At 36.7% G+C, this 19337-nt stretch overlaps 2 protein-coding genes across 5 annotated transcripts; one reads left to right on the forward strand and one right to left on the reverse strand.

The window, feature by feature from the left end:
- The first annotated feature begins 1050 nt into the window (after positions 1-1050).
- Positions 1051-14544, forward strand: LOC112460971 (rabphilin-3A). 4 transcript variants are annotated; one of them, XM_025025951.1, is made up of 11 exons: positions 1051-1401; positions 4689-4795; positions 5027-5191; positions 8416-8557; positions 9658-10176; positions 11172-11728; positions 11795-11982; positions 12526-12785; positions 12863-13009; positions 13272-13692; positions 14182-14544. In XM_025025951.1, exons 3-11 carry the CDS (start codon positions 5124-5126, stop codon positions 14307-14309), a joined length of 2430 nt encoding a protein of 809 aa, XP_024881719.1. In that variant the 5' UTR covers positions 1051-1401; positions 4689-4795; positions 5027-5123; the 3' UTR covers positions 14310-14544. The 4 variants fall into 4 exon arrangements, with proteins under 4 accessions (XP_024881719.1, XP_024881720.1, XP_024881721.1 ...); XM_025025952.1 differs by having other exon boundaries at positions 4692-4795; XM_025025953.1 differs by lacking the exon at positions 4689-4795.
- Positions 14545-14630: 86 nt separating this feature from the next.
- LOC112460972 (translation initiation factor eIF-2B subunit epsilon) lies at positions 14631-17423 on the reverse strand. Its single transcript, XM_025025955.1, has 2 exons — positions 16345-17423; positions 14631-15913 (listed from the first exon to the last, which is right to left on the reverse strand). The coding sequence occupies exons 1-2, from the start codon at positions 17032-17034 to the stop codon at positions 14678-14680; spliced, it is 1926 nt and encodes a 641-aa protein (XP_024881723.1). The 5' UTR covers positions 17035-17423; the 3' UTR covers positions 14631-14677.
- Between the last annotated feature and the right edge of the window lie 1914 nt (positions 17424-19337).

Genomic DNA, 19337 nt, shown 5'->3' on the forward strand with positions numbered 1-19337 from the left:
CTGCGAGGTGCGACACGTCAATAAGTACGATATAGCACAAGGACACCTGTTTGCCTCGATCAGCGTGCACGCCGGCAAACGTACCATTTGCAAACGCGTTACGAACAACACACACATAAACACTCACACACGCAATGATGTGATTACGAAGTTTACATCTAGTCCGGCGTGACGTATGAGAAATCCGCTTTATATTTCATTCCATTATTCAATGCAATTACGTCAGTTCCTAGAGCGAGCGAGAGAGAGAGAGAGATCTTTAAATTATAAAAAAGATTTAAATCAACAGACTAGACTCTAACAGCAATTAAAAATAGTTGATATTGTGTAATCAGTTATGTATTCTCCCGATGATTAAGTACATCTCGTTTATAATTAGAAATATTTAATGACTTTAACAATACAAATAAATTAATAGGATAAAGAGAGCCATCTGAGTAACAAATTGTACCATTTTTCTCGCAAACGTATTCCTTTGCGCGGTGAGATGCTCGTACCGTAACATTTTAACAAAATTACTACCCGGCACGATAGCGCTTTGTATGGAGAACGCCGTCGTATTCATCGCAGAATGGCCTACTTCTTGGCCGCCACGCGCCGTTCAATTTGCACGATTATCTAGCTGCGGCTGATACGCTGAAAAGTCAGTACACGCGCGGGATAGTTTCAATTATGGCAGAGCGTCGACGACAACGACGATGACGACGAGGCAGCATATGCCTCCGCTCTCTCCGTTTTATCTATATCCGCGCCTGTTGCGCCTGACTACCCCTCTCTTTATATTAGCCCTCTCTCCTGTCCACCCTTCGCCGCCCTGTATGCCTTTCACCCGCGATCACCCTCTTTCACCGCCTCTCTTCCGCCTATCCCTCCTTTCTCTCTACGCTATGACGGTTTGATACATCCCTGCGGGCCGTGCGGGGAGCGAGGAAAGAGCCCTCGCACCCTTCCACCCAAGCCGACCTTCCACCCTCCGATGCTCTTCCCCCGCATCCCATCACTCCCGATGCCGAGTGGAGTCGTGCGCGCGAGTCAGTTGCTGAGGTAGTGGCGACCATATACCACAGACCAGCAGCATCAGCAGCAGCAGCAGCGGCAGCGGCGGCGGCAGCAGCAGCAGCAGTAACAATATAGTAGCAGCAACTGGCCAGGTCAGCACTCAACACCCACTTGTCGGCTGACCGATACCGCGGCAACTCGGCACGATCCCAAGCGACTACCTGTGCGATTGTCGAGTGCCACCTGAGGGGAATTAGGAAAGCGGCGCCGGCAGCGTGCACTAATTAGCACGACGGTTAATTGCCGAAGAACACGAACTGCCAAGAGCAACTGGCCGCACGCGTGCGCGCCCCGTGTGGCGAAGTGACCAGCTGCAGCCTGTTGCAAGCGGCGGATTATGACGTGAGTCCACGGTCCTTATTCTTTTCTTCCCCCTCTCCCGTTTTTCGTCGCATCTTTCGTCTACTGAAAGTACTGAACGACCAGGTTCTTCTATACACATAACGTTTAATCATGCTAATATTGATTATATATTAATTACGAACGTCACGCTAAGTACATAGTCATGCCAAATATTCCATCCAAATTAACGTAATCTAGAGAATCTTGAGCTTTATTTCTGATGATCTGATGATCTTGAAGAACCTGTGATTTTCCCATCGGCCTCAATAACATTCCAATATTTAAATGTAGACGAACGGCTATACGCTGATACGTTGGACATATGGAATATTGGCACTCGTTATTCTTACGGTCCAACAAGCATTGATACGTTATCGATAAACATCCAAAACGTATTTATCTACGCTCTTCATCGATAAACGCCACACACGCATTTATCTGAATACCGAATCAGCCTTCGATCGATTTTACGCGCGCGGTATGTCCAAAAAAGTTCACAAAATACGGGCATAATTTATTCGCACAACGACGTAATCGAACGGATTAAATTACTTAATTACGAAGCTTATGACGGGTGGGAAGTTACGAGGAAAGCTGCGGTTGTTTTCGTTATTAATAATAAGCCGGCCGTAATAACGCGCGTTCGATGCGAGCGGCGCACACACATACACATACACACACACACACACACACAATGTCGAGACGAGCGTCATCGATTGATTGTCGACATCAACATAACGCAATCGCACACAATTTGGCTCTTTTTTTTCACCGGGGGGTGCCGCCTGCCACGCGGCAGACAGTCGCTAAGGAAAATCGAGCGTTCGAAGAAAAGTTTCGTCAACGAACTTCAACATATGTACCTATATGTATATCTCTGTTTTCTTTCTTTTTGCACCACGTGCCGATGCGCTCTTTAGGCTGCATTTTCCAGCGGGCTTTATTCCTTTTTCAACTTTCAACGCGGCACGCGCTCGTGGCGCAGCGCATACACGTCACTGTAATAAGAAAAATGTAAAAGACTTGGAGAGAGAGAGAGAGAGAGAGAGAGAGAGAGAGAGAGAGAGAGAGAGAGAGCTGCGAGGTATGCACCATGAGAGTATCGATTCTGCAAGGCAAATATAGCCACTTTCGTTGAAAGTTCCTTTGTTCTCTTTACCGCAGTGAACCATATGATAGCGCGAGTAACGCGCGATGAACAATGGCAGCAGATAGCAAGACGGCGCGGCGAGTTTATTGAATTTTCTGCGGGAAACTTGCATATCCCGCAGACTTGCATTTGTGAATGCGTGCATGCATTCTAATCCATGTATAGACGAAAAGGCAAGACGTTCTAATCCGTATATAGCATGAGAAATCTCGGATCCTCGTTTTCTTTTCAACACAATTAGCGTTTTCAAATTCTAATTAGGACACTTTTAAGGAACAAGTGCTCCATACATAAAGCTGTATATTTATATTTCTAGTGCTATATTGTTTAAAATATCACGCTTTGAAATGATAATAGCTTTGAAATTACCCAACAACATAATGAAAGTAATTTGACACACACATATAGCAAATACGTTCAAACTATACTCAAGTCAAGGATGCTGACGTGTATCTTTGAAATTTATTAATGATAGATGAACAGTTTGCATAGTCTATAATGTAAATGTGAAAAAATTCGAACGACATAAAACCAACTTTATATTCGCCCAAGTTACAGTATCATAAAATAATGCACTATCATAAAATGATTAACGCTGTGGTAAAAGCTGTTTTGGAAGTTTGTACGAATACTATAATATATATGTATATCGAAATATGCCACTATGGCTGGGGCTGAGGAGCAACCATTGATTTATACAACTTTGTAAGTTGTAGAAACAAAGTTCGCAACCTCATTTTTCATGTTACATTCGCGTTACCTTGAGAAATGTGATGCTACGCTTTATTCGCTTCATTCTCACGTATATTTCTCACACGTCGTAACTCGTCTAAAAGCCAATATTATATGTCGAGATGCGTCAACACATGTTGCAACGAGCCATTAAATGAATGAATCGGACAAACTAATAAAAATATAATTTTATATTGCGTAATAAATATCTTGCATATTTTGAAATTTATATTCTTTTATAGAAATATTGAAGAGTAAAAAAAAATAAAACAGCTTGCCTCTTTATGAGCCTCTTTGTTCTGACTCTCACTCTCACACACAATCAGTAATTCCTCTTTCTCAAAATGAGAATTTCCGTGAAAATGAGAATTTCCATATAATCATATCAAGCTACTGTTCCACCGAGCGGCTCGTATGAATACCATACATCGTTTCCTTCATTTTACACGTCAAATATGCGACAATTCAAGCAGCTCGCTTGTAAAAGCTATCACCGAGGTGCGATAATATCGCTGCACGGAAACACATTTCGAAACCACGTTTGTGATAGGCGATACCAGATTTCCTGTGAGACTCGAAGCGCGCATCTCTCGTCGTACATTCCCGTTGTCGTTCCTCGAATACTTCTAATTTCCCGAGTCCCAATAGAGGACACAGGGATTACGTCGTATGCCGAACAGGAAAATAAACGAGAGAACGTGGGCGTTGCGGCATCCCACGCCCGAAGAAAAATCCTTTAGAACTGCCATGGGTATCGCCAGCCGGGAGGGGAGAAAGATAATAATTCACGTGATATATGTCGATATGCTCGCATACGCTGGACGCATTAATATTCGGAAATTACGAGATTAGACGGAATTGCTGAGCTGGGTTGCGTTACAGTACGACTGTGTTAAAAATTTTTTTTAATTTCAAGAAAATCCATAGGGAAGTGATATATATAAGTACCATTATTAAATTTATTTCCGTATACGAACTGCGTTCTTATTAATAAATTAATATATTTACAAGAGACGTGAAAGTATTGTTATAGTCGATAAAGAAGAAAAAGTTTAAATCTGAATTAAAAAATTGTTTTCTGTTTTGCAAACTTTTCTTGTGGTTTACACCTATTTTTCTTAAATATTTTTATCAAATTCTTTTAACAAGTACAAACTGCGTGATAAAATAAAAAAATAGATTAAATAATATGTTGAATTTATGTATCAAATATTTTTTACAATTATAATAAAAACATATATACATTATATATTATCATGTAACTTTTATATTATTGGTAATGTAAAATGTAAATAAAAATACTGGTACGAAATCTACACGTGCAAGTTACTTTTTGTTCTTCATGTGCTCTAGCTCTTATTCGAGATCTAAATTGAGTTTATAGAAGAAACAATTAATCTTACAGCAGAACCCGCTAAGTGCTAGTTCAATTTGCCTCGGGGAAAACGGTTTTCATGTGGCTTCCGGATGCTGTGGTACTTTTCTACAAACAGTATATTTATCAAATTAAAGGTTAGTGATTTTAACGTTCTCCCCAATTCTACTTAAATTTTTCGATTGTGTGAGTTTTATATATTCCCTCTGTAGTGTAGAGAGCATCAGGAACAAATATTATAACCCCAAATTTTATATGTGTATAACTATTAAATGTAAATAGCGAATATAATTTTTACGAACAATAAAACAAATAAATAATATCTAAACTTACATATATGATAGATTGTATATGGTTTATTGTTACAGATAGACTGATTCTACGCGAAGAGAAGCGAGAAAGAAAAACAGGAGAAAAAAGAAGAGCAAACGGTCCGTTGCAGATAAAATAACTCACATCAGCGAAATGGATGAACCAATAACACGAGGCAGATGGGTTTGCCCGAATGATCGGCAATTAGCGTTGCGAGCAAAGTGAGTTTTAACATTAATTAGAAGCTAAACATGACACGAACTAAAACCATTTCACTACGTTTAATAAAGAAACATATAGAAGTATCTCCATTTGAGAGTTTGATGGATTTCAAATATATTACAAAAATAATTAAAAATTAAAAACATATTCTGTTATATAAGTGCTTTTTTTTCCTTCAATTAAAATAATGTTTTGAAGTTGGTATATTTGGCATATTTGATTTTTAACGAATATCGTTTTAAGATTATGAAACACGTGAAAAAGCATTTAGATAAAAATCTTATGATATTTAATGCACTTCAATGTTATGCTTTTTGGTATATCCGTATTCTCATTATTATTTATGAAAATTTCAAAATTTTTGCAGACAAAAAGTAAAAAGTACCTTGCTTTAAGAGATCATACATATATATAACAAGCTGTAAATATCGTGCAATATGCGCACGGCATGTATTCACGTAGTGCCTGACACAGCAACTTTTTCAGCATTATATACTACAATATAATTGCATATATACGATAAGGTAACAATAAAAATAAATATTCGAGAATAAATAGTTGCATACATAGTATGCAATATACCTACTACACAATATAAGAACAATTTTTTTGTATAATATATGACAGAATGTATTTTATTAAAAAATATTCGGTATATATGATTTCTTCGAAAAAGAAATGTCGAACTTTTCGACATAACATATGTTACAAATAATTGAATACCTATGTGTGTGTGAGTTTAAAATCAGTTAAAATTAAAATATACAAAATAAATAAGCGTAAATAGATTTTTCTGTTTTTTTGCCTTCGGTAAAAATCCAAGCATAATACCTGAGCATCCATATAATATGACTATCTTGTTTTTCTGACCTACATTAAATATTGTAGAAGTGCCATAAATAAGAATGCATTTTTTTTGTCTTTTTTTATAAATACTTATATCCGAATAAAATGTGCCAAAAATAAATTGTAAAGGTTTCACTTTTACAAGTTTAATATTGTTCGGATATTACTCAATAGGTATTTTCTACATTTCTGCGTAGGAGTGAAATAACGCAAATACGTGATTTTATCTGTCCACAAAGTGATGTATCACAAAGCTCTTTTTGAAGAGGATTCTTCAAAACTTAATTTGCCTTTATTTAATTTAAATTTTTTAAATAAGCGATCAAGGTTTTTGAATTAATTTGCTATGCACCTAAATACTTCCAGTTTGTGAAACTTTTAATCTCAATTTAATCATTTGTTATTTATAGATTTAAACTTTCTATGTTAAGGCTACATTTTTGTCACCGCCTTTTAACGCTTTTATACATATATCTCTTTAAAAAATGTTTATTTATATTCGGCATAATCAATTCTGTAAAATTGGAAGAAATAATTCTGCAAATAATTCTCTTCAAATTCTTAAAAATAATATTATACACAATTTTAGAAATAAAATAAAAATCAATTACAAATTGTCATCATGTTGCGCAATACGTTGTATATTGTGCACGCATCCAATTACGAATATCTATCCTTATTATTATCTCGCAATGTGACATCCAGTGCACAGAGTGTAGATTTATCGCTTTTGCTTTTTAACAAAAAAAAATAATTCTGCAAAATAATATTTTTATACACTGCTTAAAAAAATTATGGCATAGAAAAAATTTTGCCAAAAATTGACCAATTGACTGCCAATTGACTGCCGGTCACTTCGCAAAAAAATTATGGTAGACGAATGATTGTTTTTTTTAATTGAAGCTTGAAGTCTCTACTTTAAGAATGTACATCCATTTTTTGCATGCGATGCACCCGATCCCTGTAATCCCTGAAATCTGAGGGCATGTTTGGCATACTAAAAATTGCAAAGTTTGACGGAATGCACGGACGTGGAAAAATTTCTTTCGGAGACGCTGTGTGTTTGCATCGTCATAAAATTCAAATCTTCCACTTCAATTTAAAGAAAAAGCGAAATCGCTACGATTTTTTTCCGCAAAGTTACATATAAAACATTTATTATATATTTATGCTTATAATATCACATACATTTGTTATAAAATATTATAAAATTAATATTTATTATAAAACAGACAATTATACATATATAGACTGCGGATATAATAAAAATAAAATCTACCTCGATTACAACTCTTCAAAATTACAGTTGTTTTTTGGCTTTTGGACCAAGTATCGGCCGACGAGTTTAATGATTAAAAACCGTACGTGTTTTTCATTGCCCCAACCTGGGGACCTTCTCTAAATATAGAGAGCTATAGGCAAGCAATATATTCTCGGTGAGTTGCCATCCGAGAGGTGGCGATCGAAATCTGACAAAACTCTAAACAAAACCGTCTTGGTCGGATTTGAACTCGGTTCTCCGGCTCATTAGACCAGCGCACATCTCTCTGCGCCACGATCGCCACTGTTATATGTGGCCGCATGACCACATCTCCTCCCCACGTCTTTTGACAATAGCTCGTACTTCTAAAAAATGGAAGTACATTCTTAAAGTAGAGACTTCAAGCTTCAATTAAACAAAAAAAAAATTATTCGTCTACGATAATTGTGACCGGCAGTCAAAATTAGCCACTTTATTCGGCAAATTTGTTTCTATGCCATAATTTTTTTAGCAGTGTATATATATGCATGAATTTATTGTAAAATGCTTTTCAATCTTTTTATTTAAATTCACAAAAATAAAAATATGTCATATACATATGTAAAAGTAAAAGTATAGGAATATGTTGAAAAGAGTATATTATTTTGAACAATCCTGCATGAAGAGTTATAAAACATATTAAATTAAAGCTTTTATTTAAAATATTTCTTTATATAGAATTTTGACATTCTGTTTTTGATATTCTCCCAAAATGAAATATCTGTATCCAGTCCCTGCTTCAAAAATTAAAAAGGATATTTTTTTATTTAATTCCTTGTAAATTTTACTAAAATTTAGTAAAAGTTGAAACTTTGAGGCTCAGTATTTCGGTTTTTATACCGCAAGAAGTACTGAAATTTATACCACGCATAAAGCACACCTAAATTAACGTATATTCACTGCAGTTTCAAGTTTATAAAATTTCGATTTTCTCTAATATAAGGGCCGGTGAACGTCCTTAAAGAATACGTTCATATAGAAACGTAATATCTTTATCACTATTTTTTCGCAAATAAATCGTTAAGTGTTTATGAGTAAAATACACCATAATAAATTGTACTTAAATCTGGCACACAGATTGCGGACAGGATGGTCTGTGAAAACGGGATCTTTCGAATCCCATGGTTGGGGACAATATCCAAATTCCTGCACGAGCAGTTCCAATCGTTGCGGACAATCTTACTTGCTCAGTGACGATGAACGGCAAGCCATTATCCAGGTAAACCTCACAGTAAAGCAATACACATTTTATGACACATTTTATGACACATTTCAGCCTTCCTTCCGATTTTTCGATTAGTATTATTTTAATACAAAAATAAAATCAGAATTCTCTCTAGTGAAAACTAACTACATGTTATTTTATTTTACAATAGAAATATCATATATTATTTAAAAAAAGATGGTTATATTTATTACTTGTGGGATTAAAACATCACAATATTTGAAACAACTGGTAATGAAACCATATATGACTCATATCCATATTTAACGACTAAAAATGTAATACGCAATACATTTAATATTCAAGAACGCTCATCCTAAGTTATTTATATATTAGGTACTGAATAATTTCAGAGCTCTTTTCCCTGTAGACAAGAGTATCCCTAACAATATAACCACACTCTACTTGACCCAATTAATTATGCATCAATAAAGATGGGAGGGTTTAAAATTGCATATTTTAAATCCTTCCAGCTTTACCGAGAAACTGCATGGTTAAAAAGAGTTTCAAACAAAGATTGAAATTTATTTATTAAAAAACATTGTCTCAATATATTTAGGTTTTCAGATTACAAATATAATAAAAAAAATATAATAAAAAATATAATTGACATATTTTACCGTATTTACGGTGAAGAGAAAACTCAAGAATTTAATTAGCTATTCTTTTCTCTGTAAACAAAAATTATCCCTAGCAATATAACCACATTCTATTTGACTCATTTAATTATGCAACTTATCCTTCTATTGTCTTTACCGAGAAACTACTTGGGTGGTTGTAGTTTCCAACAGGGATTGAAAAATTCATTTATTAAAAAATATCATCTTGATAGGTTCTCATATTACGGAAACATAAGTTTAGAGTTTATTCGTGATAATAGAAATATAATCAACGTATTTTATTGCATTTACAAGAGAAAATTCAAGAACTTAATTTAATGATACAATGCATTTTTTTAACTTGAATATAAATAAATAAAATTAATTTTCAAGTTCTCAAGAAAGTGGGTATTTGTTGCGCAATATCTTCTAATCAACTTTGTCAGAATTAGGTCGACATCAATTTTTGGTCCCAAGTATAAGATATTTTCACAGGTGATACAAAGAGCCGAGGCTCTGGATCTGTCGGAACAGGAGCGAGTCGGTAGACTCGTTGAGAGATTAGAGAACATGAAACGAAACGTATGCGTTGTGACATCGACCAGGTCGAACGAAAGACGTGGTTGCGGAAGGCGGTGCTCCGGTGGAGCTCGTTGCGTTTGTTCGTGTGCGCTTTGCGGCGAAAAGTTCGGCGCCGTACTGGGGGCGAGCGCGAATCTCTGCAAAGACTGCCGCAAATATATATGTCAGAAGTGCGGCATCGAGGCCACTAGACTTAATCCATCGAGAGGAAGCGGCGACGAAAATGACGCAAGTACTTCATCGCGCAGCTCGTTACGCGTCGTGAGATTCGCTCAGGAACGAGCAGGCGTTCAAAGAATCGTTCCAAGATCCCATGGTAATGCACAAAAGCAGTTTCTCTGCCGAATTTGCGCCGAGACCAGAGAGATGTGGAAGAAAAGCGGCGCTTGGTTCTTCAAAGGCATGCCAAAATATATTCTACCGGAGAAGAAGGTACGTGGAAGAGTGCAAACATAAAGTTCGAAAGAAGACAAAAAAATTTCCACATCGCTATATTAAGTTCGACAACGCGTTTAAACCATTTAATACAGCACCCGGAAAAGATTGATATATTAATTATTTTTCTACCTTTGCGCTAATTGAAAGTTGCTTTCTATATAAAAAAAAAGAATATAATTTATTTGGAATAAGAGAGAAAAATCCTGCATTCAAATTAAATTCGTAAAACTAAAATTCCACGAATAACACGCTTTGTAAAAAGCTGAAAACTATATAATTAAATCTGCGATGTAATTAAATAACGTCAATTTTTTCTATTATGTCTGGTTGTCTATGTTTTGAAGATTCTTCGTTAGGAATTCTACGTTAAAAAATATTATTTTAACTTTTCTTGTCCGAAACAGTTTAAAAATTACTAATCTAAATAGCACAATTAAAATGTCTTTACAAATTACTTTATAACATCCTTTAAAACTATATGTTCTGCTTTAAGATGACCATCAAATCTAGTCTAAAAATAATAGAAACAAATAGAATTGATCTAGATTTAATTTATATCTACACATCAAATGAAATCAAATCATCGCGTATGCTTCCAATGCAGATACAATCGAGGTATTGAAGCACACTACAATGGCAATCACATTTTTTCTAAAGCGTGTTTTACACATGACAAAATTGAACATATATGACAATCGAGTTTCAACGATTTCCTATTGATTTATATCTCGATATTTACCTATTTCTTTTTCAGTACACTATATATGCTAACATATTCTGTTCAATTTCTAATTCTCTATCAATACAAATGAATGTAACAAACTTGGTTTCGCTGCCAGTTTTCTTTTTTAAATACATAGCACAAAATATATTTTTTTAAAAACGCCTATTATTAATGAGCAAGATCACTGATGAACATTCAATTTCTTTAGATCTCTCTCTCTTTCTTATATTCTTATTTCTTATATATAGTACAAATTTTTACATAGGAGCGGGGATGGTCTCGACCTGGTCACAGGACGTCGACATGGACGATAGGCGGCCCATGCAAGTCCTTGGACTCAACCGACGCTCAGGATTCCTCGTCCGACGACGATGCAACACGACGACTCGCGGTAACCCGCGGTCACTCGCCTACAAATCTATCAAGCAATCGTGACAGCACTTCTACCAAGTTGACAATTTCGAGTCCTGCAACCAGTACCTCATCGCCGAGAAGTCCTCGAGGAAGGCCGAATGGTCTGTCGCCTTCGGGCTATCGCGAGGACGCCAGCTCCGATAGGCTGGACAAGTCCTGTCTGTCGATCGCGTCTCAATGCAGCCGACTTTCGCCCACCGGCTCAATCAGCACCCCTCGCTCGAGGGCAAGCGGCAAAAGCCCGAACGAACCGCAAGTGGAGCAACGCGTGTCCTTCGAAAATATTTTCGTAGATGACGAGAAGGCTAATGAGGCGGATGAAGATGAGGAGGAAGACACCGAGGAGACTCGCAAGGACGCTTCCACATCTCTGGACCGATCGAAGGGCTCTCAGGTACAATCTCTCAGGTAAGGTAAGAACAATGATGTGCGGAGTCGAGGTCCAAACTTACGCGAGGTATCACCGTTCCGTAGACTAAAGGCACCAACGATAGCGACGACGCCAACCACGCCAGTCGAAACGCGATTCCAGACTATGGGCAAGATTTTCCAAGAGAAGAACGCAGAACGGAACGCGAGCAGGTCCTCGGATCAGGAGAGCTCATCCAGCACTCGCAGCAACAGTCAAGTGAAGATCTCAAGAACCCCGGAATATCCACGAGGTCAATAAAAATGTCTTAGCAGCAATAAGAAAACTACAGTTATTGGTCAGAAAATTTTTCGTCATTTAAACACATAAATTACTAATTAACGTAACTTTTTTTTTACATAAAGCTTTTACTACTAAATAATTAATTTTTTATCTTGTTTAAATAAAATGTTATATGATCTCATGAAAAAAGACCACTCTGGAATAACATTTCTTGTTAAACATTGAAATTTAAATAAGAATCTACAGACATAAATACAATTTTAAAATAATAATTATGAATAATTAAAAAAGCATTTTAGCAAACTAAAAAATGACACAAAATTTTGTGTAAATTAATTTCATACTTTCATACAAAATCAAAGATGTTCTTATTTAGCAAGATATCATTAGAACTTGAGACATTAAAAATGATAAGATCCAAAATTTTAGTGAGAAAAAGACTAAGGACATAACTTGTATACAGCAATAGAAAATCAATAATCGTGTGTAGTTTAATCTAATTTGAAGAAAATTAAACATATTAAAACCGAACTTTTGAAACGGGACGAAACAGAAACGGGACAAGATTATGGAAATCTCGAAGTCTCCTTGCGATACGACCCGGCAGATCAGTGCCTCCAGTGCAAGGTGGAACGTGCGCGTCGTCTAAGGCCCATGGATATCCAAGGTCTCGCCGACCCTTTTTGCAAGCTGAACATACTGCCCGTCGGGAAGGCATCGACGAGCAGACGACTGCGAACGAAGACGGTGCACAAGACGCGCGATCCCGAGTTCAACGAGACGGTGAACTTTTACGGAACGACAGAAACCGACGTAAAGATCAATATTATAACGCATAAATGTCAATCCGTTTGCGATAATAAGTACATGCTAGAATTTTCTCATACTAGATCTCGACCGGCAAGGCATTGCATATTCTAATCATCCAGGACGATCCCTCGGGCCAGGATTTCCTGGGAGAGGCGAGATTTCCCCTACAAGAATTGCTACCATATCAAACAAAGCATTACAAAGTTTCTCTGCAAGCTCATTATCCAGTATGTTACATACAAAATTATCTCCACATATATATAATTAAACCTGTCAAATGTTTAATCTAATTTAAATTATTCGTAATAAAACTTTTATATTCAGTATGACGAGAACAGCGAACGAAGGCAAGCTGGTAACTCTTTCTTCATTTAAGATAAACATTAATTATTCATCATTTGTGTAATTTGTACGACAAAATATATGATAAAATATAGGAAATAAACATTTCTTATCGACATGTGTACAGTGTCGATTATTTTGATGCAGGTGGACAACGAAGAGGAAACCTGGGGCATGTGTTCAAGCGGTCGCGGGCAGATCCAGCTAAGCCTGAGCTATTGCACGCGTCGACGTGCGCTATTAGTCACGGTACATTGTGCCACGAATCTCCTGCCCATGGACAGCAACGGGTTTTCTGACCCATTCGTCAAACTGGCACTCGTCGAGGATGCGACCGACAATCATCGGCAGCAACGGTTCCTAGATTACTCGGCCGCTCGCGTTACTGCCAAAAAGGGGAAGAAGACGGCCGGCCGCGGCTCGCAGAGCACGAGCATCAAGCGGAAGACGCTGAATCCAAAGTGGAACGAAGAGTTCGTTTTCGCGACTCGCTTGACGGAGCTGATGAAGCTGACGCTATGCCTGTCCGTGTGGGACAAGGACTTCGGCAAGAGTAACGATTATCTGGGTACTGCGAACTATCATTAATCACGTTATTCCACATCCCTTTTTCTTCTAACAATAAGTTCTGAGCATATGTTAAAAGTGTACGGTCTTAAAAAACAGAATTCAAGATCTCGTATCCCACTTGAACGAAATAAATTAGCTATGACATAACAGCAAAATTTAATTAATATATATTATAATCATAATTAGAAATTAAGATTTAAAAATATCACAAGACTCGTCGTCATTAAATTTCTATCTTATCGATCATTTTATATGACTGGTTTGCCTGAAGATATAGACATTACTTATCATTTATCTGTAAAAAAAAAATTACGTTATCTTCCCTATTTTAAATAAAGAACAGCGGTTTTCCCCATTATCATAGTTATGATTACTGACTCAGAATTAAAATTCCGAAGTTATCGGTTCCCATAATTAAAGTTTAAATACCTATTATCCGATCTGTATAAAATACTTATATTTTATCGTACATTTTGACAATTTACAGGCGGCCTTATGTTAGGTTGCGGTAGTAAAGGGGCGCGTTTGCGACACTGGCTAGACGCAATCAAGTTCCCGGATCATCGACATTTGGCGTGGCACAATCTGGCGGAGATGGATGTACCCATGGAATGATAGCTCTGTTTCGGTGATCGGAAAGCAGGTCAAGATTAAATACACGAAGTATGCGGGCTTTATCGACATACGTACATAACGTGTTGTATAAGTTTACACGGATATACGCGCACGCATACGCTACAGTATATTTGGCGCGCGTGTTATCAATCTGTGCGTGATTTATCGTTGCTCAAAAATTAAGTATTATAAAACATTAAGAGGTTGATACGAAAATAAAGCAGTTGAGAACAGAGTGTCATTCTGTCAGAATTTTTTAACAATGTATTCACATATCACGCGCATTATATACATATATACATATAATCTCTTCTTAAATTTATATATAGATAGTTATATTTTATGTCAAGATTTTTTAATAAAAAATATTAATCGTCACTCTCATCAGAGGAATCTTCCTCTGCCTCTCGCAGCCACTTAATGAACGGCTGAACGGCATTTTTTACTTTTGTATGAAGCGCATCCGCGTCTTCGCCAGTAGACTCATACCACTCTAAAATCTTTTCCTCCGATAGTATATCGCGATCGTAAAATTGATGCAACAGGTGTTGCGTATACGGCAGTAATTCGTTGGTTGTACTAGCAACGTCTTCTATAGCACGCAAACAATCCTCCTGCCCGTCTTCGTTCTTAATATAATTCGAAATAATAGTGTTAAAATAGATCATCATAATTTTCAAATTCTTTTGATAATTCTGATTATTAACGGCAGTCTTTGTTTCGGAAAGATAGTGCAGCGGCAGACTGAGAATCGCTTTGATGACATTGTACGTCACCTCGCGGATGGTGACGTTGTACGCGTACCTCGAGGAGTTTATCTCTAGAATTAAATTCTCGCAATTCAGCTTATCCTGATAACCGCGTAACAGACTATCGATAACTTCGGACAAGAACATATTCGTGTCGTCCGGAATTGGAGAATCACACTCCAGATTCTCTTCGTTGCTAGACGACTCTGTGAGCGAGCAGTCATCGCAGTTGGTTACCTCAGTGTTCTTAAAGTACAAAAATCCGTCACTAGCCTCGAGATCTGACATCTTAGTCTTAGACACACCGGAAGGTGTAGATTCGATAACAGTATCGACATATTGACTGCGAGCGGTAATGTCAGTTTCCGGATACAATATACATCCATCTATTTGGCTACGGTACCTAACGATGCAACACGAAAACAAGATACTGTTTGTAATAGTGCAATTATCTTTAATTCTAACGTTTGGAAAGATATAAGAATTATATATATTAACGTTACTACCTATGGTGCAATTGTCCGAGATCACAGATCTCGCGACTTTAGTATTATTTCCTAACGAACTGTTAAATCCAAGAATACAATCTTTTTCTAGTAAACAACCTTTAGCAAAAGTAGCAGTTTTGTGTTTATACGTACTCCGCGGCATGCATATAAAGTTCTTTAATAAGGGGAAAGCACTTGGTGCAAGGGGAAAACTATGTCTACGCAAAATGTCCTGGGTAAGCATATGATAAGCTTTCCACGATGTAATTGGCAAGGCATAATCCTCTGTGTTTAACTGCTGCCAGTAGATCCTCGAGTCCAAAATCTCCTCGTTCATCAATACTCCTCGAATAAAATCATCCATAGTCTAAAAACATAAAAATATTTTGCACGGTGAATTATATTTGTTTCATTATTAAATATTTCAATTGTGGCGATCGTGGCGCAGAGTGATGTGCGCTGTTCTAGTAATCCAAAATTCGAGTTTAAATCTGACTACAAATTCATTAGTCTTTATTCAATCACCACGATCGCCACCTCTCGGAAGGTGATGGCAAACCCACCGAGAGTATCTTGACAGAAGAAACCTCTCTGTATTCAAAGAGGGAACCGAGGAAACCGACCGTCAAGATTGAGAATTGGGGAGTTGGGCAGTAGGCTGACAACCTACTCCCGACAAACACAAAATCTTGTCTCAAAACCTCCTCCTCAAAAAATCTGAGGAGGCATTGATTAATTGATTGATTACATATTATAATTAGAGATAATTGTGATAAAGTAACTCAGCTTGTTACTTACCTGAAAGTCAAAGTTATCAGCAAAGAGGGGCAAGACAGACGGCGAGCACAAGTAAATATGAGTATCCAAGTGACAGGAATTAATTTCAACCTCGCTATGATCGAGGAACCAGTTTAACTCAAGCTTCACTTTCTTCCCGCTGTCCTTCAGCTTGGTGTAATACAGAATTTTATTGCTGCTCTTATCGGATACAACTAGAGGCGCTTCCTCGTTGAGATAAGAGCCTTTCGTCGAGCCAAAATTCCGTAACACCATAGTCATGGTTGCTCCCTTATCCTTCTCGACTTTCGCACGATGAACGCTAAGCAAGGTTTTAAGATCCGTATTGGTAAACGCGTTCCCGCGAATCAGTACGAAGTATCCCCTGATCCATCCTTTTGTATCAATATCCCGCAGAGCATCTCCGAGGGATCTGCAGCCGTCGGAAATAATCAGGGATATCGTAATGCCTCTGTAAACTCTCTCCTTTGTATACTTTTTCAGTAGATCCACGTGACTGCTGCAGTAAAGGAATACCTCCTGTATCCTCGACTTTATCAACGTCTCGATCATGTAATCGAAAAGCGGTATGTTTATCACCGGCATTAGGACGCTCGGGTATATACTTTGCGCCGGAATTAATCCCGTTGTGAAATCATCCGCAAGAATAACGGCTTGCAGAACGTCCTTCTTACACACTTTCGTATTCATCGTATCTCGGACGATCGTATCGATAATTCATTCACCGGCGTACAAATCGACAAATTGTCAAGATTTAGATAGTCGCGTTACGAACACGTGGAGAATTCATATGGTTCCACGAGGTAATTGTGGTTAGTCAGGATACTTGAAGTTTGTAAGTCACTTTTTCAAGGTTTACATTACGCGCAATTGATGCGCACCGCTACACTTCTTTGAATAACTCTTCGTAGGAATATATGGAGGGAGTATATTATAAAATATATTTTAAAAATGATCAATCAACACATATCTGACGCAACTTCAAACTTTCGTTTCGAGAACGAACTCACCAGAACTCATTTAATTCGAAAATAACCTAAAAACCAGATCTGACGGTGCGCTAGGCGCGCTGCCGCGTATGTAGCGACATCTGACCCTCGTTTTCGGAAACTTCAAGCAATCGAAAACGCGTACTTTTGATCTACCGTGTCACACTTGCCGATAATATAGAACTCTATACTTTTCATTCGTATAATAATGCGTTTGTCGATCATCACGAGAACTCGACACTCATTAAATTACGTACAAAATCATGAACGATGAAACGAATGAAATTATTAGCTCGTAAAAATGTAAAGCATAAACTGGCGCAGTTAATTATACGGAGCGATCACATACCTGGCACTTTCGCTGCATCTACGGCGAGAGAAAAACAGCGAAGAAAACCTGCACGGGATCTCTGTCAATGCCGGGAACGTAGAAGTTGATCCCCAATACCGAAATCATGCGATGTTTAACGTGCCACGAACATCCAACAAGACACACACACACTCGCGATAATTTCTCGCCCGCAAGATTTGTATTTATACACAGAAACAATCGCGTGAAATCGCGGAACGATTCGAGTGCGACCGTCACACATCACGATGCGTCTCATTACTGAAGTCTGAAAGTCTGAATGCAATTTGAAATTTAAGTGCGACGCTGTGATTCGCGGATTATCGAACGTTCAAAATAGCGAACGAATCATATTGCAGCAATTAGATTCGCTTCAATATTATTATTCTGTCTTGACGTAAAATAAATGAAAATATACCTATTTAATCGTATAACAAGAGATCTTCGTATATTCTATAAATTATGTTTAATTAAACTTGGTCGGCATGCGGGTTTCGGAGCTATCTCATTCACCGCTCAAATAAGAAAGAAAATTAATTCGTTAAACCCTACTTCATTCAGCTGTAGCGTCTTATTCCCTTTCATTCTATTAGAAATGTTTCCAAGAGGTATGAATGGGAATCTCGAAAGTCCGTGGATGAAAAAAGTCTCTAGTATTTTTCTTCGATGTAAATTATTCCACACTATCATGCATCAAATAATGATTAAATTTCGAATCTAACTTAATTGACAATTAACTTGCCAATTGATATCTCTAATATTCTATTGGATAGAATAATCTTTTATTTAGTATACATGGAAAAGAAAATTAGAAACAACGAATTATAATTAGAAATGTTTGTAAGAAATTATCAGTTGAATTAATTGCTTATTAAGTTGATCTTTATAAGTGTGTTGTCGAAAGTCGGCGATCCAACGAATAATCTCTATGCAATTTTGCCGAAATGATGAAAAAGAATACAATAACTCCTCACAAATCGTATCCCCTACCATTGTTACTATCATTTAGTGATAATAAAAATCGTAAAATTAAAAAAAAGAAGAAAAGATTATAAGCTTGGAGATAAAAAATACAGATATTTTGAAGCAATTTTTACTTCCAATTTTATTATTCTTTTTTTTCAATATTGTATCATCCAATATTCTTAATAATGTATCATCCAATATTCTTAATGTTATTCTTATTATAGTCAGTTGCAATTGTTATAACAATTCGGAATTTTACAGTAGTTATGATCATGATAACACTATAAATTTCTTTGCTAATAATATAATACGCTACATGATGAGAAATTTTGTGTAATATAATTTAGTTAATTTAGTACATATGTGTGATAAAAATCAAATCGTGTCTGATAAAAGATAAGATAAAAGATAAAAGATAAAAGGTTAACGTTACATAAAATTATATAAAATAATACTAAAGAATTATACAAAATTGTTCACATTATGCAAATGTTCCTATTATTGTTCATTATACAATTGTATTATACAATTGTTGTTATTATTCTTCGCGTTACAAAAAAATCTATATTGTTGTTTCATTCAATTTGATTCACTTAATACGTGATTCAGAAATTCCCGAACTCGTAATCGCTAGGTGAAAAATAGATATAAATTTTACATCGAGATAATAAGACGTTAAATTAAACATT

The sequence above is a fragment of the Temnothorax curvispinosus genome, unplaced genomic scaffold (assembly GCF_003070985.1).
Source record: "Temnothorax curvispinosus isolate PA1 unplaced genomic scaffold, ASM307098v1 QBEX01010941.1, whole genome shotgun sequence".
NCBI lineage: Eukaryota > Metazoa > Arthropoda > Insecta > Hymenoptera > Formicidae > Temnothorax > Temnothorax curvispinosus.